General features: G+C 52.2%; 1 protein-coding gene across 2 annotated transcripts in view; it reads left to right on the top strand.

Moving 5' to 3' along the window:
- The window catches only part of skic2 (SKI2 subunit of superkiller complex), a 159323-nt gene that overhangs the window by 57246 nt on the left and 79086 nt on the right, over positions 1–22991 (top strand). For both annotated transcript variants that reach the window (XM_059957481.1, XM_059957482.1), the window contains exons 4-9: positions 1158–1275; positions 8676–8790; positions 12248–12322; positions 13112–13165; positions 18464–18639; positions 21834–21974. In XM_059957481.1, coding sequence (XP_059813464.1) covers positions 1158–1275; positions 8676–8790; positions 12248–12322; positions 13112–13165; positions 18464–18639; positions 21834–21974 — 679 coding nt within the window. The remainder of the gene's footprint in view (positions 1–1157; positions 1276–8675; positions 8791–12247; positions 12323–13111; positions 13166–18463; positions 18640–21833; positions 21975–22991) is intronic.

Here is a 22991-nt window from a genome sequence, read left to right as displayed (position 1 = left end):
ACACCTTATATACCGGCTGGGTAGCCTCCAACCTGATGGCATGAACATTGACTTCTCTAACTTTCGTTAATGCCCCTCCTCCCCTTTTTACCCCATCCCTGACATATTTAGTTGCTTGTCTGTTCTCCATCTCCCTCTGGTGCTCCCCACCCCGCCTTTCTTTCTCCTGCGGCCTCCCGTCCCATGATCCTTTCCCTTCTCCAGCTCTGTATCACTTTCGCCAATCACCTTTCCAGCTCTTAGCTTCATCCCACCCCCTCCGGTCTTCTCCTATCATTTCATATTTCACCTCCCCCCACTACTTTCGAATCTCTTACTATCTCTCCTTTCAGTTACTCCTGATGAAGGGTCTCGGCCGGAAACATCGACAGCACTTCTCCCTATAGATGCTGCCTGGCCTGTTGTGTGTGTTGTTTGAATTTCCAGCATCTGCAGATTTCCTCGTGTTTACATATAGCCCTCTATTTCTCTAAGCTCCATGTATCCAAGAGTTTTTTTAAAGACCCTATCGTATCCACCTCCACCACTGCCACCAGCAGCCCAGTCCACGCACTCACCACTCTGAGTAAAAAATTTACGCCTGACATCTCCTCTGTACCTAGAGCAGTGGAAGACCATGAACATGAACAGAGTGGCTGCTTTATTAGGTACAGGGGAACCTGGTAAAGTGGCGGCTGGGTGCGTATGATAAAATGTATTGTTTTACAGCAGCATACAGTGTACACCGAAGGAAAAGACAGTCCAAGGGTTTGCTGCGGGGCAGCCCAGAAGTGTTGCTACGCTTCCTGTGCCTGGATGGCATGCCCACAACTTACCAGCCCTAACCCGTCCCTCTTTGGACTGTGGGAAGAAACCGCAGCACCAGGAGGTAACCCCCATGGTCACGGGGATACCCTATAAATCCCTCAGAGGAATTGGTATCTCAATGTTGGCACTGTGAATCGTTACACAAACCGTTACTCCCTGGTTTCTGCCAACAACCCCTCGCTAACTTCTGATACCCACACCAAAATTGACAGCCCCAGTCTCAGAATTTCGGTGTTGGCTGCAGGCTTCCCTGAATGTGAGTGCACCGGTCTTCCCCGGCTGGGGTTCCTCAGTTTCCGCGCAGGTCACTCCATTGATTTCTCTGTTCTCCTCCTCGTTTTGTTTGGCAGGATATGGCCGAGAGAGAAATGTGTGGATGCTTTGTACCACGTGGACGTCACCCCTGCTCAGTCGACCCTGCAGGTGGAGCGGAAACCAACCACGGGAGAGCTGCTTGGGTACCGGGAGGTAAGGACGGGGCGTGAGTGTGGGGTACGGTGAGGTGAGGACAGGGTGTGAGTGTGGGGTACGGTGAGGTGAGGACGGGGCGTGAGTGTGGGGTACGGTGAGGTAGGACGGTGTGAGTGTGGGGTACGGTGAGGTGAGGACGGGGTGTGAGTGTGGGGTACGGTGAGGTGAGGACGGGGCGTGAGTGTAGGGTTCGGTGAGGTGAGGACGGGGCGTGAGTGTGGGGTACGGTGAGGTGAGGACGGGGCGTGAGTGTGGGGTACGGTGAGGTGAGGACAGGGTGTGAGTGTGGGGTACGGTGAGGTGAGGACAGGGTGTGAGTGTGGGATACGGTAAGGTGAGGACAGGGTGTGAGTGTGGGGTACGGTGAGGTAAGGACAGGGTGTGAGTGTGGGGTACGGTGAAGTAAGGACAGGGTGAGTGTGGGGTACGGTGAGGTGAGGACGGGCTGTGAGTGTGGGGTACGGTGAGGTGAGGACGGGGCGTGAGTGTGGGGTACGGTGAGGTGAGGACGGGGCGTGAGTGTGGGGTACGGTGAGGTGAGGACGGGCTGTGAGTGTGGGGTACGGTGAGGTGAGGACGGGCTGTGAGTGTGGGGTACGGTGAGGTGAGGACGGGGCGTGAGTGTGGGGTACGGTGAGGTGAGGACAGGGTTTGAGTGTGGGGTACGGTGAGGTGAGGACGGGCTGTGAGTGTGGGGTACGGTGAGGCGAGGACGGGGCGTGAGTGTGGGGTACGGTGAGGTGAGGACGGGGCGTGAGTGTGTGGTACGGTGAGGTGAGGACGGGGCTGTGAGTGTGGGGTACGGTGAGGTGAGGACGGGGCGTGAGTGTGGGGTACGGTGAGGTGAGGACGGGGTGTGAGTGTGGGGTACGGTGAGGTGAGGACGGGCTGTGAGTGTGGGGTACGGTGAGGTGAGGACGGGCTGTGAGTGTGGGGTACGGTGAGGTGAGGACGGGGCGTGAGTGTGGGGTACGGTGAGGTGAGGACAGGGTGTGAGTGTGGGGTACGGTGAGGTGAGGACAGGGTGTGAGTGTGGGGTACGGTGAAGTAAGGACAGGGTGTGAGTGTGGGGTACGGTGAGGTGAGGACGGGGTGTGAGTGTGGGGTACGGTGAGGTGAGGACGGGCTGTGAGTGTGGGGTACGGTGAGGTGAGGACGGGGCGTGAGTGTGGGGTACGGTGAGGTGAGGACGGGCTGTGAGTGTGGGGTACGGTGAGGTGAGGACGGGGCGTGAGTGTGGGGTACGGTGAGGTGAGGACGGGGCGTGAGTGTGGGGTACGGTGAGGTGAGGACGGGGTGTGAGTGTGGGGTACGGTGAGGTGAGGACGGGCTGTGAGTGTGGGGTACGGTGAGGTGAGGACGGGCTGTGAGTGTGGGGTACGGTGAGGTGAGGACGGGGCGTGAGTGTGGGGTACGGTGAGGTGAGGACAGGGTTTGAGTGTGGGGTACGGTGAGGTGAGGACGGGCTGTGAGTGTGGGGTACGGTGAGGCGAGGACGGGGCGTGAGTGTGGGGTACGGTGAGGTGAGGACGGGGCGTGAGTGTGTGGTACGGTGAGGTGAGGACGGGGCTGTGAGTGTGGGGTACGGTGAGGTGAGGACGGGGCGTGAGTGTGGGGTACGGTGAGGTGAGGACGGGGTGTGAGTGTGGGGTACGGTGAGGTGAGGACGGGCTGTGAGTGTGGGGTACGGTGAGGTGAGGACGGGCTGTGAGTGTGGGGTACGGTGAGGTGAGGACGGGGCAGGAGTGTAGGGCACGGTGTGGTGAGGACGGGGTGTGAGTGTGGGGTACGGTGAGGTGAGGACGAGGCGTGAGTGTGGGGTACGGTGAGGTGAGGACGGGGCGTGAGTGTGGGGTACGGTGAGGTGAGGACGGGGCGTGAGTGTGGGGTACGGTGAGGTGAGGACGGGGCGTGAGTGTGGGGTACGGTGAGGTGAGGACGGGGCGTGAGTGTGGGGTACGGTGAGGTGAGGACGGGGCGTGAGTGTGGGGTACGGTGAGGTGAGGACGGGGCGTGAGTGTGGGGTACGGTGAGGTGAGGACGGGGCGTGAGTGTGGGGTACAGTGAGGTGAGGACGAGGTGTGAGTGTGGGGTACGGTGAGGTGAGGACGGGGCGTGAGTGTGGGGTACGGTGAGGTGAGGACGGGGCGTGAGTGTGGGGTACGGTGAGGTGAGGACGGTGTGAGTGTGGGGTACGGTGAGGTGAGGACGGGCTGTGAGTGTGGGGTACGGTGAGGTGAGGACGGGGCGTGAGTGTGGGGTACGGTGAGGTGAGGACGGGGCGTGAGTGTGGGGTACGGTGAGGTGAGGACGGGGCGTGAGTGTGGGGTACGGTGAGGTGAGGACGGGGTGTGAGTGTGGGGTACGGTGAGGTGAGGACGAGGCGTGAGTGTGGGGTACGGTGAGGTGAGGACGGGGCGTGAGTGTGGGGTACGGTGAGGTGAGGACGGGGCGTGAGTGTGGGGTATGGTGAGGTGAGGACAGGGTGTGAGTGTGGGGTACGGTGAGGTGAGGACGGTGTGAGTGTGGGGTACGGTGTGGTGAGGACAGGGTGTGAGTGTGGGGTACGGTGAGGTGAGGACGGGGCGTGAGTGTGGGGTACGGTGAGGTGAGGACGGTGTGAGTGTGGGGTACGGTGAGGTGAGGACGGGCTGTGAGTGTGGGGTACGGTGAGGTGAGGACGGGGCGTGAGTGTGGGGTACGGTGAGGTGAGGACGGGGCGTGAGTGTGGGGTACGGTGAGGTGAGGACGGGGCGTGAGTGTGGGGTACGGTGAGGTGAGGACGGGGCGTGAGTGTGGGGTACGGTGAGGTGAGGACGGGGCGTGAGTGTGGGGTACGGTGAGGTGAGGACAGGGTGTGAGTGTGGGGTACGGTGAGGTGAGGACGGGCTGTGAGTGTGGGGTACGGTGAGGCGAGGACGGGGCTGTGAGTGTGGGGCACTGTGAGGTGAGGACGGGGCGTGAGTGTGGGGTACGGTGAGGTGAGGACGGGGCGTGAGTGTGGGGTACGGTGAGGTGAGGACGGGGCGTGAGTGTAGGGTTCGGTGAGGTGAGGACGGGGCGTGAGTGTGGGGTATGGTGAGGTGAGGACGGGGCGTGAGTGTAGGGTTCGGTGAGGTGAGGACGGGGCGTGAGTGTGGGGTACGGTGAGGTGAGGACGGGGCGTGAGTGTAGGGTTCGGTGAGGTGAGGACGGGGCGTGAGTGTGGGGTACGGTGAGGTGAGGACGGGGCATGAGTGTGGGGTACGGTGAGGTGAGGACGGGGCATGAGTGTGGGGTACGGTGTGGTAGGACGGTGTGAGTGTGGGGTACGGTGAGGTGAGGACAGGGTGTGAGTGTGGGGTACGGTGTGGTAGGACGGTGTGAGTGTGGGGTACGGTGAGGTGAGGACGGGGCGTTAGTGTGGGGTACGGTGAGGTGAGGACGGGGCGTGAGTGTGGGGTACGGTGAGGTGAGGACGGGGCGTGAGTGTAGGGTTCGGTGAGGTGAGGACGGGGCTTGAGTGTAGGGTTCGGTGAGGTGAGGACGGGCTGTGAGTGTGGGGTACGGTGAGGTGAGGACAGGGTGTGAGTGTAGGGTTCGGTGAGGTGAGGACAGGGTGTGAGTGTGGGGTACGGTGAGGTGAGGACGGGGCGTGAGTGTAGGGTTCGGTGAGGTGAGGACGGGGCGTGAGTGTGGGGTACGGTGAGGTGAGGACGGGGCGTGAGTGTGGGGTACGGTGAGGTGAGGACAGGGTGTGAGTGTGGGGTACAGTGAGGTGAGGACAGGGTGTGAGTGTGGGATACGGTAAGGTGAGGACAGGGTGTGAGTGTGGGGTACGGTGAGGTAAGGACAGGGTGTGAGTGTGGGGTACGGTGAAGTAAGGACAGGGTGAGTGTGGGGTACGGTGAGGTGAGGACGGGCTGTGAGTGTGGGGTACGGTGAGGTGAGGACGGGGCGTGAGTGTGGGGTACGGTGAGGTGAGGACGGGGCGTGAGTGTGGGGTACGGTGAGGTGAGGACGGGCTGTGAGTGTGGGGTACGGTGAGGTGAGGACGGGCTGTGAGTGTGGGGTACGGTGAGGTGAGGACGGGGCGTGAGTGTGGGGTACGGTGAGGTGAGGACAGGGTTTGAGTGTGGGGTACGGTGAGGTGAGGACGGGCTGTGAGTGTGGGGTACGGTGAGGCGAGGACGGGGCGTGAGTGTGGGGTACGGTGAGGTGAGGACGGGGCGTGAGTGTGTGGTACGGTGAGGTGAGGACGGGGCTGTGAGTGTGGGGTACGGTGAGGTGAGGACGGGGCGTGAGTGTGGGGTACGGTGAGGTGAGGACGGGGTGTGAGTGTGGGGTACGGTGAGGTGAGGACGGGCTGTGAGTGTGGGGTACGGTGAGGTGAGGACGGGCTGTGAGTGTGGGGTACGGTGAGGTGAGGACGGGGCGTGAGTGTGGGGTACGGTGAGGTGAGGACGGGGTGTGAGTGTGGGGTACGGTGAGGTGAGGACAGGGTGTGAGTGTGGGGTACGGTGAGGTGAGGACAGGGTGTGAGTGTGGGGTACGGTGAGGTGAGGACGGGGTGTGAGTGTGGGGTACGGTGAGGTAAGGACAGGGTGTGAGTGTGGGGTACGGTGAGGTGAGGACAGGGTGTGAGTGTGGGGTACGGTGAGGTGAGGACAGGGTGTGAGTGTGGGGTACGGTGAGGTAAGGACAGGGTGTGAGTGTGGGGTACGGTGAAGTAAGGACAGGGTGTGAGTGTGGGGTACGGTGAGGTGAGGACGGGCTGTGAGTGTGGGGTACGGTGAGGTGAGGACGGGGCGTGAGTGTGGGGTACGGTGAGGTGAGGACGGGGCGTGAGTGTGGGGTACGGTGAGGTGAGGACGGGGTGTGAGTGTGGGGTACGGTGAGGTGAGGACGAGCTGTGAGTGTGGGGTACGGTGAGGTGAGGACGGGCTGTGAGTGTGGGGTACGGTGAGGTGAGGACGGGGCGTGAGTGTGGGGTACGGTGAGGTGAGGACAGGGTTTGAGTGTGGGGTACGGTGAGGTGAGGACGGGCTGTGAGTGTGGGGTACGGTGAGGCGAGGACGGGGCGTGAGTGTGGGGTACGGTGAGGTGAGGACGGGGCGTGAGTGTGTGGTACGGTGAGGTGAGGACGGGGCTGTGAGTGTGGGGTACGGTGAGGTGAGGACGGGGCGTGAGTGTGGGGTACGGTGAGGTGAGGACGGGGTGTGAGTGTGGGGTACGGTGAGGTGAGGACGGGCTGTGAGTGTGGGGTACGGTGAGGTGAGGACGGGCTGTGAGTGTGGGGTACGGTGAGGTGAGGACGGGGCTGTGAGTGTGGGGTACGGTGAGGTGAGGACAGGGCGTGAGTGTAGGATGGTTCGGTGAGTTGAGGACGGGGTGTGAGTGTGGGGTGAGGTGAGGACGGGGCGTGAGTGTGGGGTACGGTGTGGTGAGGACGGGGTGTGAGTGTGGGGTACAGTGTGGTGAGGACGGGGTGTGAGTGTGGGGTACGGTGTGGTAGGACGGTGTGAGTGTGGGGTATGGTGAGGTGAGGACGGGGCGTGAGTGTGGGATACGGTGAGATGAGGACGGGGCGTGAGTGTGGGGTACGGTGTGGTGAGGACGGGGCAGGAGTGTAGGGCACGGTGTGGTGAGGACGTGTGAGTGTGGGGTACGGTGTGGTAGGACAGGGTGTGAGTGTGGGGTACGGTGAGGTGAGGACGGGCTGTGAGTGTGGGGTACGGTGAGGTGAGGACGGAGCGTGAGTGTGGGGTACGGTGAGGTGAGGACGGAGCGTGAGTGTGGGGTACGGTGAGGTGAGGACGGGGCGTGAGTGTGGGGTACGGTGAGGTGAGGACGGTGCGTGAGTGTAGGAAGGTTCGAAATGTGTTGGTGCTTTTCATGCAGTTTGTGGGTCCATCTCATGAGTAAAAAACGACTCCAGTATGAGCTCCAATGATATGTGCAGATTGGACTGGTTTAACTTATGGGCCCTTTTATTTATTTATACTTTTTCCTACTATCTGTAAATCTGTAAATATACTTTCTTTATAATTTTATGCAGTATACAATCTGTTATTTTTGGCCAATCGACAATTCAGTATGTGCAGCATTTACAAAGCACACAACTGACACTGGTTGGAAACTGTTTAGCAACGGTCTCCTGCGGCAGAATGTCCCAAGTAAACGAAAGGAATCTGGCTATTTTATCGACTTTTTTTTAACGAGTTGTCCCAAATAAAAGGCTTGATTAATTGTTGGCCCAATTAACTGGAGTCCAGTGTATAAAGTACTCCTTATCCAAAATAAGTTTTTCAAATCCAAAAGAAGTTTTTCTGAGTGCTTACATGACATCACAGATTGAAAATATTCCACACGATGCTGGCTTTCCCCAGGCAAAGTGGAGGTTTCTCTGCACCACAGACAATTCTGAGAAGTGACCTCACTGAGAAGTGTAATGAGGAGAATTTAGTGAGAAATAGAAAAACACTGCACAAAGTGAAAAATGAAGATCTCGATTGTGAACTGAAGGAATAGATTCGTCAGCACTGGAGTGAATATATGCCGCTTAATGGTATTCTGAGTGTAAAACAAGCAAAACTCCATCGCAATGAAACTTGCAGGCTGGTTGCAGAAATTTAAGAGAAAGCACAACTTTAAATTTTTAAAGATTTGTAGGGGTAGTGTCTGCTGATGAGTTTGCCAGTATATGGAGAGAAGGCAGGAGATTGGGGGCTCAGGGAAAAGGCTATGACCAACCTCTCAAAACATTTCATCACTGTCTATTTGAATTCTACCGGGCAATAGTCATTAAGGCAGCCCACATTATTCTTCTTTCGCACTGGTATAATTGTTGCTTTTTTAAAGCAAGTGGGAACTTCTGCCCGTAGCAGTGAGAGGTTAAAAATGTCCTTGAATACTCCCGCTAGTGGGTTGGCACAGAACCTTACTAGGTACTCCAACGGGACCTTCTGCCTTACAAGCATTCAGTCCCTTTAAAGACAGCCTAACATTGGCCACTGAGACAGAGATCACAGGGTCACCGGGTGCAGCAGGGATCTTCACAGCCATAGTTGTGTTCTCCCTTTGAAAGCGTGCACAGAAGTCGTTGAGCTCATTTGTTACTGAAGCATTGCTGCTATTCTTATCTAAGATCGGCGCTGATGAAAATCTAACACACATCAGTACGTGTGTATAATGAACAAAGTCTGCTTTCCGGTCGCACATAAACTCAGTCGGAAATGATGCAATCCCAAGCTATCTCGTTATATCTTCCAAATCCAAGTAATTCCAAAATCCAGCCCCAAGTATTTTGCATCAGGGGCCCTGAACCTGTTGAGTGTGCGTTGTAAGGTGTGGGAAGTGAGTGGAATTGTGTGGGTTGGAATTTTTGTGTTGAACATGCCTGCTGTTTCTGTGTCCAGGTGTTCCTAAGTGATTTTGGGCTCTCGGCCAAGAACTCACTGTCTCTGCAGAGACCACCGGGACCCCTGGCTGAGTCTGTACGAGGCAGTTCAACCAATTACCCCTTCTGGCCAGGTACCTTTCCTGAATGCTGTTCGGTTCAAGTTTACTCTCATCTGTCTGTTCGTATATACAACTAAACGAAACAACATTCCTCTGGACTATGGTGCACCCACAAAATGTATATCACACACAGCACATAAACCAGAATATTACCACCAGTACATAAATATAATTGAAAAGCAGCACGGGGTCAGTAAACAGCTCACTGTCCCGGCGACGAGACCTTGGTGGTGACCAGCCTGAGGGAAGCGTCTGCTCCCTGGCCCTGCTGCGACTGAACAGTGCTGAACGCGTATACAGTGCGGCCAAGACCTTTGCGCAGTACTGACAGTCTTCTACTGTGGTGCCGCCAAAAGAAGACATTGCATGACATGTGACTGATGATAAACCCAATTCTGATATGCATCTTTATTGTGGATTTACAGTGGGAATGGGGCAGGGAGGGGGAATCACGGTTGGAGAAAGAAGGGAGAGGGTATGGAGTGGGAAGCACCAGAGAGACATTCAGTAAACCAGTTATTTGGAATCAAATGACCTTGCCTGGTGTCTCAGGGCTGGCTGTAACCCCGACCCTGGCATTGCTTCTGTGCCACCTGACCCGCGCCCTTCCTGTGGCACTGCACATTGACAAATACAGCAGTGAGCAGAAGCCTTGGGCGCTGCAGATTTGTCACATAGTTGACACTCCGCTGTTGTTGGCTTCCCTCACGAGTCCCCTTCTCGCATGACTGTGCATACAGCTGCTGCCCGGGTGCTTCACCAGTAGCAGCTTTATGGGAGAGTGGCGAAGAGAAAGCCATTGTTGAAAAAAGAACACGTGAAATTTTGACCAGAGTTTGTCAGAGGGCATGTGGGAGACTGAAGTCAGCTGGAAGAAGCTTCTATGGTTTGATGAAACCAAAATTGAGCTTTTTTGGCCATCACTAGATGCCAAACAACACATATTATCAAAAACACCATCGAAACTGTGGAGTGTGGTGGTGGCTGTGTCCTACTGTTGGGTTGCTTCACTACAGCAGGTCTTGGAGGGCGTATGAATGCAGCAGAACACAGGGAAATCCTGGTGTATTCTGCAAGAGAACTGTGACTTGGGAGAAGATTTGTTTTTCAGCAAGACAATGACTTCCAGTATAAAGCCAAAGCTGCACAGGGAAGGCTTAAAAACAAAAAAAAGTTAATGCTCTGGAGTGGCCAAGTCAGAGTCCAGACCTCAATCCAACTGAGAATTTGTGGCTGGACTTGAAAAGGGCTCATGCAATTTGACAGAGCTTGAGCAGTTTTGTAAAGAATGGGCTAAACTTGCAGTGTCCAGATTTGCGAAGCTGATAGAGACCGTGCACACAGGCTCAAGGCTGTAATTGCTGCCAAAGGTGCATCTACTGAATACTGACTTGAAGGGGGTGAATATTTGAGCAATCAATTATTTTGTGTTTAGCCCAATACAGTATATATATAATTGTGTGTGTGTATGTACGTATATACATACACAAAATAATTACACACAGGTGGTAAGAGTGGGCTCCCTCACCTCTGACCCACAACACAGATGCTCCTCAGGGCTGTGTCCTAAGCCCCCTCCTTTACTCTCTGTATACCCATGACTGTGTCGCCACCCACATCTCCAATCTACTAATTAAATACACTGATTGGCCTGATCTCAAACAATAACTGCAGGGAAGAAGTCAAAACCCTGACCCAGTGGTGTCAAGAAAACAACCTCTCCCTCGATGTTGCAAAAACAAAGGAGCTGGTCGTGGATTACAGGATGAATGGAGATGGGCTAACCCCCATTGACATCACTGGATCTGGGGTTGAGAGAGTGAACAACTTTAAGCTCCTCGGTATACATGTCAATGAGGACCTCGTAGTTTACACACCGGCTGTGTGGTGGAAAAAGCAAAATAGCGCCTCTTTCACCTCAGACAGTTGATGAAGCTTGGCCTGAGTCCCCAAATCCTAAGAACTTTCTACAGGGGCACAATTGACAGCATCTTGACTGGCTGCATCACTGCCTGGTATGGGAACTGTACTTCCCTCAATCGCAGAACCCTGCAGAGACTGGTGCGGACAGCCCAGTGCATCTGTAGTTGTGAACTTCCCATGATTCAGGGCATTTACAAAGACAGGTGAAAAAGGGCCCGAAGGATCATTGGGGATCCGAGTCACCCCAACCACAAACTGTTCCAGCTGCTACCATCCAGGAAACGGTACTGTAGCGTAAAAGCCAGGACCAACAGGCTCCAGGACAGCTTCTTCCACCAGACGGATTAATTCGTGTTAATACAATTTGTATTTCTATGCTATATTGGCCGTCCTGTTGTACATACTATTTTTTATAAATTGCACGTTTAGATGGAGATGTAAAGATTTTTACTCTTCATGTATGTGAAGAATATAAGAAATAAAGTCAATTCAATTCATATATACACAGACTTAAAAGTTTTGCACAGTACTGTACCTCCTTCCTGATGGTCATGGGTCAGAGAGATTGTGGGGTGGGTGGTGGGGATCCTGAACAATGTTTCGAGCCCTTTGCCTGCAATGCTGCCAGTAAATGTCAGCAATGGGGGTGGATTTGCAGTCCTGGGTCACAGGGATTCTTCAGTTGCTCTTGCTCTGCAGACCTGCTCTTGTACCTTCAGTCGTCGGGCGTGTCATTGATACCAGTGTTGGTGACAGGTGGTGCGGTACTGTAGTGGCTAGCACGGTGCTTTCGAGCCCCAGCTGCCATTGTTTGGAGTTTGTTTGCTCCCCCATGATCGTGTGGTTTTCCTGCAGGCACTTCGGATTCCTCACGCATTCCAAAGATGTACCGGTTAGGGTTGTAAGTTCTGGACGCGCTATGCTGGCGCCAAGAGCGTAGCAACACCTGCGGGCTGCCCCAGTACACCCTCAGACTGTGCAGGTCTTTCACACAAACAACGCATCTCACTGTCGGTTTCGAGATGCACATGAAAACTCTTTAAAAATACTTATCACTCTTCATGGAGATACAGTGAAAAGTTTGTCTTGCATTACTATTCATACATATCAAATCATTACACAGTGCATTGAGGTAGAACAAGGTAAACCGTAACAATGCAGAATACAGTGTAAAAGCTCTGAAAACGTGCAGTAAATGCCAGATTATGATGAGGTGGACTGTGATGTCTGTGTCTTGTCCTTTACCATGGAGGGATGTGCTCTCAGGGTTTTCTGATGGGACGGGGAGAAGAGGGAATGTCCTGGTTTGGTGGGGTCATTACTCCGCTCTCTATTTTACCAAGTCAGAGGGAAGTGTAGTGTAGTGGAGAGCAGACTGGTTTCCGTCACATGCTGAACTGTGCCCACATCTTTCCATGGTCAGGGGCACAGCAGTTGTCTCACTGTGTTTGTGCTATCTTACTACAACTGTTAGCTGATGATTCTCATTACTCTCCTCCCACTCCCCCATTACCCCTCACCCCTTCCCACCCCCACTTCCCTTTAGGGGGCATGGATGAGCCAAGTCTGGATATGATTCAAACGGATGATGCTCTTGACGAAGATATCGACTTTGAGAACAGTGTGTGTCTTCGAATGTGGAGGGCTGTGGGGAGTGGTAGGGCTTTGGGATGGTGGGTGTACATGCAAAGTGGGGGAGGGCAGAATTGTTAGGGAGAGTGTCAGGATCCCCCCCCCCCACCCAGACCAGATTCAGAAATTTACTCAGCCCCTTTGCCCACGTTTGACCCTCTAAAACTTTTCTCTCCATCTCCCTGTCCGAGCGCATTTTAAAAGTCGCCATTGTACTTGCCTTATCATCTTCCATATATAAACCACCCTTTGGGTGAAAAATTTGCCCCCAGGTCCTTTTTAACGGCAGTGTAGTGGTTAGCGCGAATCTATTACGGCTCGGGGCGTTCGGAGGCCAGAGTTCAACCCCAGCATCCTCGGTAAGAAGGTGTGTGCATGTGGGTTTTCCCTGGGTCCTCCAGTTACTCCCGACAGTCTAAAGGTGTACCGGTTAGTAGGTGAATTGGTCATTCAAATTGTCCTGTGTTTAGGCTCAGTTTAAATAGTCGGTCGCTGGGTGGCTCAGCTTTGTGGACTGCAAGGACCTGTTCAATGCTGCATCTCTAAGAGCAATATAAAACATAATCTCTTTCTCCTTCTCCCACCCGCCCACCCTCACGTTAAACCTGTGCCCTCTAGTTCCCTCTCGGAGGATCTCACTATCCTGGGTGTGGTGGAGGGGAGGCGAGTGTTGAGTCTGGGGGGGTGGGTGATGTGGAGGTCCTGGGATCTAGCCGAGCCTAGGGGCTGGGTGCTCCGCTGTTCCCTGTACTGACCCCACGTCCCCTCCCTGTGCTAGATCTGCTGACGGTGCCGCCTGGCTGGAAGAAGGGTCTGGACTTCAAGCAAGCGGGTAAGTCCCAGGGTGGGGCAGGGAGCCGGTGTTCCTTTGTTTCGGGACTGGTACCTCGTGGGTGGGGTGCAGGGAATTGCATTTCTGCCCCTTGCCCGAATGCAGGAGACACAGTGGCTCGGATGTGCACAGCAACTCCCACAAACAGAAGTGTCCAGACATCCGGCTCACGTCTCCGCGATAGTAACTGAGGAAGGAACTTCGTCCGTGGTGTCGGGCTAGCATTTTAACCTCGCCCAAGATCAATCTCACACTTTCTTCCCACAAGAACATCTGCAGATGCTAGAAATCCAAAGCAACACACACAAAATGCTGGACGAACTCAGCAGGTCAGGCAGAAAAGGGTAAAGAGTTGACGTTTCGGGCCAAGACCCTCCATCAGGACTGGGAAAAAAGGTGAGGATTCAGAGTGATAAGATGGAGGAGGGGAGGAAGACAGACAAAGTGGTAGCTGGTCCTTTCTTTCCACTTAGCCCTCCAGTTTCTTTCCTTCATCCACGTACCTATCTAAGAGTCTTTTAAATGCCCATTTGAATCTCCCTCTACCACCCCTGGCAGAGCACTCCACACTCACCACTCTCAGACTTCTCCCCTTTAATTTCCTCTAATCGCCTTAAAACTATGCTCTTCGAGAAGGAGGCTCTGGCTGTCCACTCCATCGATGTATTTATCATCTTGAGTCTAGACACATCTATCGAGTGTCCTCTCATCAAAGAGAAAAGCTCTGGCTCGCTCAACCTTTCCTCAAAAGACATGCTGTCTAATCCAGGCAGCAACCTGCACCCTCTTTAAACCTTCCACATCCTATCATAAGCTGACTGGAAGAGCTCAATAATATTAAGTGTTGTATAACCAGAGTTTTGTAGAGCTGTAACGTTACATTGCGGTTCTTGAATTCAGTCCCCTGACTAATGAAGGCCAACACACCATATTCCTTCCTAACTATGCAGTCGACTTGCACAGCAGCTTTGAGGGATCGATGGACATGGACCCTGTGTTCCTCCATGCTGCCAAGAATCCTGAAATTAACCCTATGCTCTTCCTTCACGTTAAACCTTCCAAAGTGTCACTTCATGCCTATCCAGGTTGAACTCCATCCACATCGGATTCGTGTCCCATTGTAGCTCATGAAGACCCTGTGGTGTGAGGTCTGTCACCTTTCTGGCAGTGCAGATCTCTCCTGCTGCTACATAGAAACTGGAACAAGTACAGCACAGGAATAGGGCCTTTGGCCCACAAAGTTGTGTCAAACCAATTAAATGGCCAACTAAACGAATCTCTTCTGCCGACAGAATGTCAGTTCCTTTCCATTTTCTGCACGTTCATCTGCCTATCTAAACGTCTCTTAAAATGTTTCTGCTTCACCACCCCGGGCACCCACCACACTTTGTGTAACACACACAACACGCCGGAGAAGCTCAGCAGGCCAGGCAGTGTGTTCGAGGCCACACCACACTCTGTGTCACACACACAACACGCCGGAGAAGCTCAGCAGGCCAGGCAGTGTGTTCGAGGCCACACCACACTCTGTGTCACACACACAACACGCCGGAGAAGCTCAGCAGGCCAGGCAGTGTGTTCGAGGCCACACCACACTCTGTGTCACACACACAACACGCCGGAGAAGCTCAGCAGGCCAGGCAGTGTGTTCGAGGCCACACCACACTCTGTGTCACACACACAACACGCCGGAGAAGCTCAGCAGGCCAGGCAGTGTGTTCGAGGCCACACCACACTTTGTGTAACACACACAACACGCCGGAGAAGCTCAGCAGGCCAGGCAGTGTGTTTGAGGCCACACCACACTCTGTGTCACACACACAACACGCCGGAGAAGCTCAGCAGGCCAGGCAGTGTGTTTGAGGCCACACCACACTCTGTGTCACACACACAACACGCCGGAGAAGCTCAGCAGGCCAGGCAGTGTGTTCGAGGCCACACCACACTCTGTGTCACACACACAACACGCCGGAGAAGCTCAGCAGGCCAGGCAGCGGCTATGGAAATTAATAAATAGTTAATGTTTCAGGCTGAGATCCTTCATCAGGACTAGAAAGAAAAGGGGTGATGCCAGAATAGAAGGTGAGGGGAGGGGAGGAGGACGAGCTTGAAGGTGATAGGTGAAGCCAGGTGGGTGGGAAAGGTAAAGGGCTGGAGAGGAAGGAATCTGATAGGGGAGGAGGAGGGCCACCAGGGGAGCTGAGGAGAAGATGTTAAGCAGGAGGCTCAAGTGGGAATGGGAGGAAATAAGATTACAGAAGGTGATATCGATCTTCGTGCCATTTGGTTGGAGGCTACCCAGATGTCACTCCCTGACCCTGAGAGTGGCCTCGTTGTGGACAAAGAGGAGGCCATGGACCGACAGGTGAGCACGGGAATGGGGATAGGAATTAAAATATGTATAGCATTAAAGAAAAAGAAGTATGACAGGGCTAAGATGAGTGGGAATACAGATGATTGGGAAAGTTTTAAGGAGCAGCAGATCTTAACTAAAAAAGCAATACGGAGAGAAAAAATCAGGTATGAGCTCAGTCTAGCTAGGAATATAAAAGGGGATAGCAAAAGCTTTTTTAGCTATGTGAAGAGAAAGAAGATGGTTAAGAACAATGTTGGCCCCTTGAAGAATGAATTGGGAGAAATTGTTATGGGAAACAGGGAAATGGCAACAGAATTTAATGCGTACTTTAGATCTGTCTTCACCAGGGAGGACACAAGCAATCTCCCAGATGTATGGATGGGCAGGGTCATAAGATATCAGAGGAATTGAGACAGATTGACATTAGGAAAGAAACTGTGATGAGTAGACTGGTAGGACTGAAGGCTAATAAATCCCCGGGTCCAGATGGTCTGCATCCGAGGGTTCTAAAAGAGGTGGCTCAGGAAATTGCGGATGCATTGGTAATCATTTTCCAATGTTCCTTAGATTCAGGATCAGTTCCTGAAGGTTGGAGAGTGGCTAATGTTATCCCACTTTTCAAGAAGGGAGGGAAGGAGAAAACAGAGAACTATCGCCCTGTTAGCCTAACGTCAGTCGTGGGGAAGATGCTTGAGTCCATTATTAAGGACGAAATAGTGGCATATCTAGATGGCAGAAATAGGATTAGGCCGAGCCAGCATGGATTTACCAAGGGCAAATCATGCTTGACTAATCTGTTGGAGTTTTTTGAGGGTGTAACAAGGATGTTAGACGAGGGTAAGCCGGTGGATGTTGTATACCGAGATTTTCAGAAGGCATTCGATAAGGTGCCACATAGGAGATTGGTGAGTAAAATCAGAGCTCATGGCATTGGGGGCAGGGTTTCAACATGGATAGAAAACTGGTTGGCAGATAGAAAGCAAAGGGTAGCAGTGAATGGGTGTTTCTTGGACTGGCTGGAGGTGACTAGTGGGGTACCACAGGGCTCTGTATTGGGACCACAGCTCTTTACGATTTATGTCAATGATTTAGATGAGGGCATTGAAAACTATATCAGCAAGTTTGCTGACGATACTAAACTGGGTGGCAGTGTGACATGCGAAGAGGACGTTAGGAGAATACAGGGAGACTTGGATAGGCTGGGTGAGTGGGTAGATACTTGGCAGATGTCATTCAATGTGAATAAATGTGAAGTTATCCACTTTGGAAGCAGGAACAAGAGGGCAGAGTATTGTCTGAACGGTGTAGAGTTAGGTAAGGGAGAAATGCAAAGAGACCTAGGAGTCCTAGTTCACCAGTCAATGAAGGTGAATGAGCAAGTGCAACAGGCAGTGAAGAGGGCAAATGGAATGTTGGCCTTTGTTACTAGGGGAATTGAATACAAGAGCAAGGATGTCCTTTTGCATTTATACAGGGCCCTGGTGAGACCACACCTGGAATATTGTGTACAGTTTTGGTCTCCAGGGTTAAGGAAGGACATTCTGGCAGTTGAAGTGCAGCGTAGATTCACTAGGTTGATTCCTGGGATGGCAGGCCTGTCTTACGCAGAGAGATTGGAGAGATTGGGCTTGTACACGCTGGAATTGAGGAGATTGAGAGGGGATCTGATTGAAATGTTTAAGATAATTAAAGGATTTGATAGGATTGAGGCAGGAAATATGTTCCAGATGTTGGGAGAGTCCAGTACCAGAGGGCATGGATTGAGAATAAGAGGTCAGTTATTTAATACAGAGTTGAGGAAGAGCTTCTTCTCCCAGAGAGTTGTGCAGGTGTGGAATGCACTACCTCGGAAGACGGTGGAGGTCAATTCTCTGGATGCTTTCAAGAAGGAGCTAGATAGATATCTGATGGATAGGGGAACCAAGGGATATGGGGACAAGGCAGGGACTGGGTATTGATAGTGAATGATCAGCCATGATCTCAGAATGGCGGTGCAGACTCGAGGGGCCGAATGGTCTACTTCTGCACCTATTGTCTATTGTCTAAAATGGTCGGCCATTCGGAAACTCTGCTTTTGATCGATGGAGTGGAGGTGGTCGACACATTGCTTTCCCCATTTTACCTCGGGTCTCATCAATGTGGAGGAGGCTGCATTGGGAGCACCAGATACAGTAGACAACACAAACAGATTCACGGGTAAAGCGTTGCCTCACCTGGGCCCTGAATGGAGGTGAACGGGCAGGTTGCATGCCGGGAGGGAGATCAGTGGGGTGGGTTGAATGGCAAGGGAGTCACAGGGAACGATCCTTGTGGATGTGGAGTCGGGGGGGGGGGGGTTGAGATGATAGATTTGCTGGTAGAATCCTGTTGAAGATGGTGGAAGTCGCAGCGAATGATGTGTTGGAGGCTCGTGGGGTGGGAGGTAAGGACAAGAGGGACTCTGGCAGCGGGAAGATGTGCAGGAAATGAGGGTGAGAGCACCATCAATGGTGGAGGAGGAGGAACTCTGCTTTGGAGGAGGACGATATCTCTGATGTCCTGGAAAGGAAGCTCTCGTCCTGAGAACTGATGTGGCAGAGGTGAAGAGACTGAGAAAAGGCAATAGCATTTTCCAGTGATATTAAACCTGATTCTGTTAATTCCCGGTCTGGTTTTGAGTTTTCAATGTACGTGTGTAAGTAACGCTGATCTTTTTAAACTCTCCTGTCCTTTGTGGGGAGTGAGTCATCTTTATGTTGTGTAAAGCTCCTTCCCTCCATGGAAATCAGTTGCAGCCAGTCCAGTCTCTTATTATAACCTGTGCCCTCTAGTCCTGGTAACATCCCAGACGGTCTTTTCTGTACTGTCCTTGAGGCGGTGAGATTTACGCTCCAGGCTGTCTATCCTGAGACCAGCTCTCTGAGGCTGCTATGGTAACCACCTGCTTCTTCCTCCCCTCACAGGGCCGAAGGCTGTCCCTGGCCTCTTGAGCCTCACAGAGCTCATGGAAGTGATGGACCTTTGCCAGCTGGGGTGTTCCAGCGACGAGGAGGAGGAGGAGGAGGAGAGGAACCGGGGAACTGCAGAAGGGAAGCTGCCCCTGGCTCGGACCAACAGCCTGGAGGAACTAGTGCTGCAGGTCAGGAAGCAGGGTTGAGAGTTGGCACGGTGCCCACTGTGACCCCCGAGTGTCTAATCCCTTTGGGAGGGGGTTGCGTGTGAATGAATATATTATATACAGTGGTATGCAAAAGTTTGGGCACCCCTGGTAAAAATTTCTGTTACTCTGAATAGTTAAGTGAGTAGAAGATGAACTGATCTCCAAAAGTCATAAAGTTAAAGGTGAACCATTCTTTTCAACATTTTAAGCAATATTATTGTATTATTTTTGTTTTGTACAATTTCAGAGTGGGGGGGGGGGAAGGAGCACCATGCAAAAGTTTGGGCTCCCCAAGAGATTTGAGCTCTCAGATAACTTTTACCAAGGTCTCAGACCTTAATTAGCTTGTTAGGGCTATGGCTTGTTCACAGTCATCGTTAGGAAAGGCCAGGTGATGCAAATTTCAAAGCTTTATAAATACCCTGACTCCTCAAACCTTGTCCCAACAATCAGCAGCCATGGGCTCCTCTAAGCAGCTGCCTAGCACTCTGAAAATTAAAATAAATGATGCCCACAAAGCAGGAGAAGGCTATAAGAAGATAGCAAAGTGTTTTCAGGTAGCCATTTCCTCAGTTCATAATGTAGTTAAGAAATGGCAGTTAACAGGAACAGTGAAGCTCAAATTGAGGTCTGGAAGACCAACAAAACTTTCCGAGAGAACTGCTGGTAGGATTGCTAGAAAGGCAATTCAGAACCCCCGTTTGACTGTGAAAGACCTTCAGGAAGATTTAGCAGACTCTGGAGTGTTGTGCACTGTTCTACTGTGCAACGACACCTGCACAAATATGACCTACGTGGAAGAGTCATCAGAAGAAACCCTTTCCTGCGTCCTCACCACAAAATTCAGCGTCAGTAGTTTGCAAAGGAACATCTAAACAAGCCTGATGCATTTTAGAAAAAAGTCCTGTGTACTGATGAAGTTAAAACAGAACTTTTTGGCCGCAATGAGCGAAGGCCTGTTTGGAGAAAAAAGAGTGCAGAATTTCATGAAAAAAACACCTCTCCAACTGTTCAGCACGGGGGTGGATCAGTCATGCATTTGGCTTGTGTTGCAGCCAGTGGCACGGGGAACATTTCACTGGTAGAGGGAAGAATAAATTCAATTAAATACCAGCAAATTCTGGAAGCAAACATCACACCGTCTGTAAAAAAAAGCTGAAGGTAAAAAGAGGATGGCTTCTACAACAGGATAATGATCCTAAACACACCTCAAAGTCCATAAAAGACTACCTCAAGAGGCACAAGCTGAAGGTTATGCCATGGCTCTCACAGTCCCCCGACCTAAACATCATCAAAAATCTGTGGATAGACCTGAAATGAGTAGTGCATGCAAGACGGCCCAAGAATCTCACAAAACTAGAAGCCTTTTGCAAGGTAGAGTGGCCGAAAATCCCCCAAACAAGAATTGCAAGACTCTTAGCTGGCTGCAGAAAGCGTTTACAAGCTGTGATACTGGCCAAAGGGGGAGTTACTAAGTACTGACCATGCAGGGTGCCCCAAATTTTGCTTCAGGCCCTTTTCCCTTTTTGTTATTTTGAAACTGTAAAAGATGGAAGTAGAAAAGTAATATTGCTTAAAATATTAAAGAAATGTGTCATCTTTACCTTTATGCCTTTTGGAAATCAGGTCATCTTTTACTCGCTTAGCTATTCACACTAACAGAAATTTTGACCGGGGTGCCCAAACTTTTGCATGCCACTGTATATGGGACCCAGAGATGTTGGTGTGTATGCCTCTCACCAATTTAGCCTCCTCACCCCCTGCCCCACTGAGGAAGCCTCATGGGAAGACCGTAAAGCATATGAGCAGAATTCGGCCATTCAGCCCATCGAGTCTGCTTCTCCATTCCATCATGGCAGATCTCGGATCCCACTCAACCCCATACACCTGTCTTCTCGCCATTTCCTTTTAACAATCAGGAAACAATCAATTTCTACCTTAAATGTACGCATGGACTTGGCTTCCACCGCAGTCTGTGGCAGAGCATTCCACAGATTCGCTAATCTCTGGCCAAAAGAATTTCTTCTTACCTCTGTTCTAAAAGATCGCCCCTCAATTTTGAGACTGTGCTCTGTAGTTCTGGATACCCCCACCATAGGAAACACCCTCTCCACCTCCACCCCATGTAATCCTTTCAACATTCACTAGGTTTCAGTGAGATTCCCCCCTGCCACAACATTCTTCCGAATTCCATTCCTCATTGTTAACCCCTTCATTCCCAGAATAATTCTTGTGAACTTCCTCTCCAATGACAATACATCAGTAGCTGCTTTCACTCCGTGGGACAGCAAGGTAAAAGGGCCTGAAGATCAAACCTTCCCATTTTGCACCCTTCCCTACTCTTGCTCACTCCGCATGACCCAGATCGGAGGGATGAGCTTCAGGGGAGGGAGGAAGTGGGGACCCTTTCTGTGTTCCCTTCCCCATTCTCGCTCACTCCCCGTGACCCAGATCGGAGGGATGAGCTTCAGGGGAGGGAGGAAGTGGGGACCCTTTCTGTGTTCCCTTCCCCATTCTCGCTCACTCCCCGTGACCCAGATCGGAGGGATGAGCTTCAGGGGAGGGAGGAAGTGGGGACCCTTTCTGTGTTCCCTTCCCCATTCTCGCTCACTCCCCGTGACCCAGATCGGAGGGATGAGCTTCAGGGGAGGGAGGAAGTGGGGGCTCTTTCTGTGTTCCCTTCCCTACTCTCCCCACTCCCCATGACCCAGATGGGAGGGATGAGCTTCAGTAGAAGGAGGAAGTGGGGGATGTGGGACTAGTCTGCTAATACAGGCACACCATCCGGAACTGTGGAGAAGGGGTGATGGCCATTCAGCCCATTCCATTCAAGGGGATAGTAAGGAGACAACTCAACTAATCTGAGGACCTGAGTGCTAGAGCAAGGAGGGCAGAACTGGGCCATTTGGTCGATCGAGTCTGCTCCTTGGGCTGGAGGGGCCTGTTCTGCACTGCATCTCAATAAATAAAAATAATTAGATTTAGATCTCAGCTCCATTCTCCTGCCTTCTCCCAGTAACCTTTGACTAATCAAGAACCTATCAGCCTCCTCTTTAAATATACCCAATGACTTGTCCTCGACAGCTGCCTGTGCCAATGAATTCCATAGAAGCACCACACTCTGCCTAGGGAAAGTTTCCCTCATCTCTGGTTGATGTCCCTTCTCTCCGTAGAAGGTGACCACGCCTCCCCCGGCCGCGGGCAGCAAGAAGGAAGAGGAAGTGGTGCTGGAGAAGGAGCAGTGGGCAGTGCCGGTTGACGTCAGCGCACCCGTGGACGACTTCTACAAACGTATCCCGGAGCCGGCCTTCAAGGTGAGACCCTGTCCCGTCTAGTCAAGTTCAAGGTTAGTTTTAATTCACCTAATTGAAACAGCGTTCTTGTACATACAACAGAATACACCACTTATAGATACGAAAGCACGTACAGTCACAACAATATTAACACACGCCCCTGAGTGTCGAGGCTTGAAGTTTGATGGTGCTGGAGTCGCGTTGCTCACCTTGCGCTGGGCCATCCAGCTTACCTTCCACCAAGCGAACACAAGATCAGCGCTGATGAGAGCCAGCTCAGAATACGGCACACTTCTGTTGTCTCTAACACCGCCTGCAGCGCTCACTGCCCTGGGTACAATGCTGTGGTAACAAAGACCTTGTCCCTGCAGCAACAGAGGCCACACAGCTTCCCCGTTGTCAGTCTCGCCAATAAACCAGTGAACTGGGCTTGCAGTGCCAATGTCCGCTGGGGTCTTGCACCTTTTATTGGACCCAGAGAAGATGCTGTGACCTAGCACTCCACTGTCTTACAGAGTACCAATGTCCATAGAACACAGGAGCAGAATGAGGCCATTCAGCCCGTCGAGTCTGCTCTGCCATTCCATCATGGCTGATCTTGGATCCCACTCCACCCCATACACCTGCCTTCTCACTGTTTCCTTGATGCCCGACCAATCAGGGAACTATCAACTTCTGCTTTAAACATACCCACAGATTTGGCCTCCGCTGCAGTCTGTGGCTGAGCCTTCCATGATTCACTAGCTAAAAAAATTCCTGCTCCTGTTCTAAAGTGTCGCCCCTCAGTTTTGAGGCTGTGGCCTTTAGTTCTCGACACCCCCATCATAGGAAACATCCTCTTCACGCCCACCTTTTCGAAGAGATTCCCCTACATTATTCTAAATTCCAATGAGTGCAGGCCCAAAGCTGCCAAACAATCCCCAAATGTTAAACCTTCATTTCCGGAATCAATACTAGTGTCTGATAAAGGCTCAGCGTTATCTCCTTGCTTTTATATTCTGTTCCCCTTGAAATGAACGCCAACATTGTATTTGCTGC

This window comes from Hypanus sabinus (assembly GCF_030144855.1).
Source record: "Hypanus sabinus isolate sHypSab1 chromosome 5 unlocalized genomic scaffold, sHypSab1.hap1 SUPER_5_unloc_1, whole genome shotgun sequence".
NCBI classification, from domain to species: domain Eukaryota; kingdom Metazoa; phylum Chordata; class Chondrichthyes; order Myliobatiformes; family Dasyatidae; genus Hypanus; species Hypanus sabinus.
This window is presented reverse-complemented; position numbering and strand designations above follow the sequence as displayed.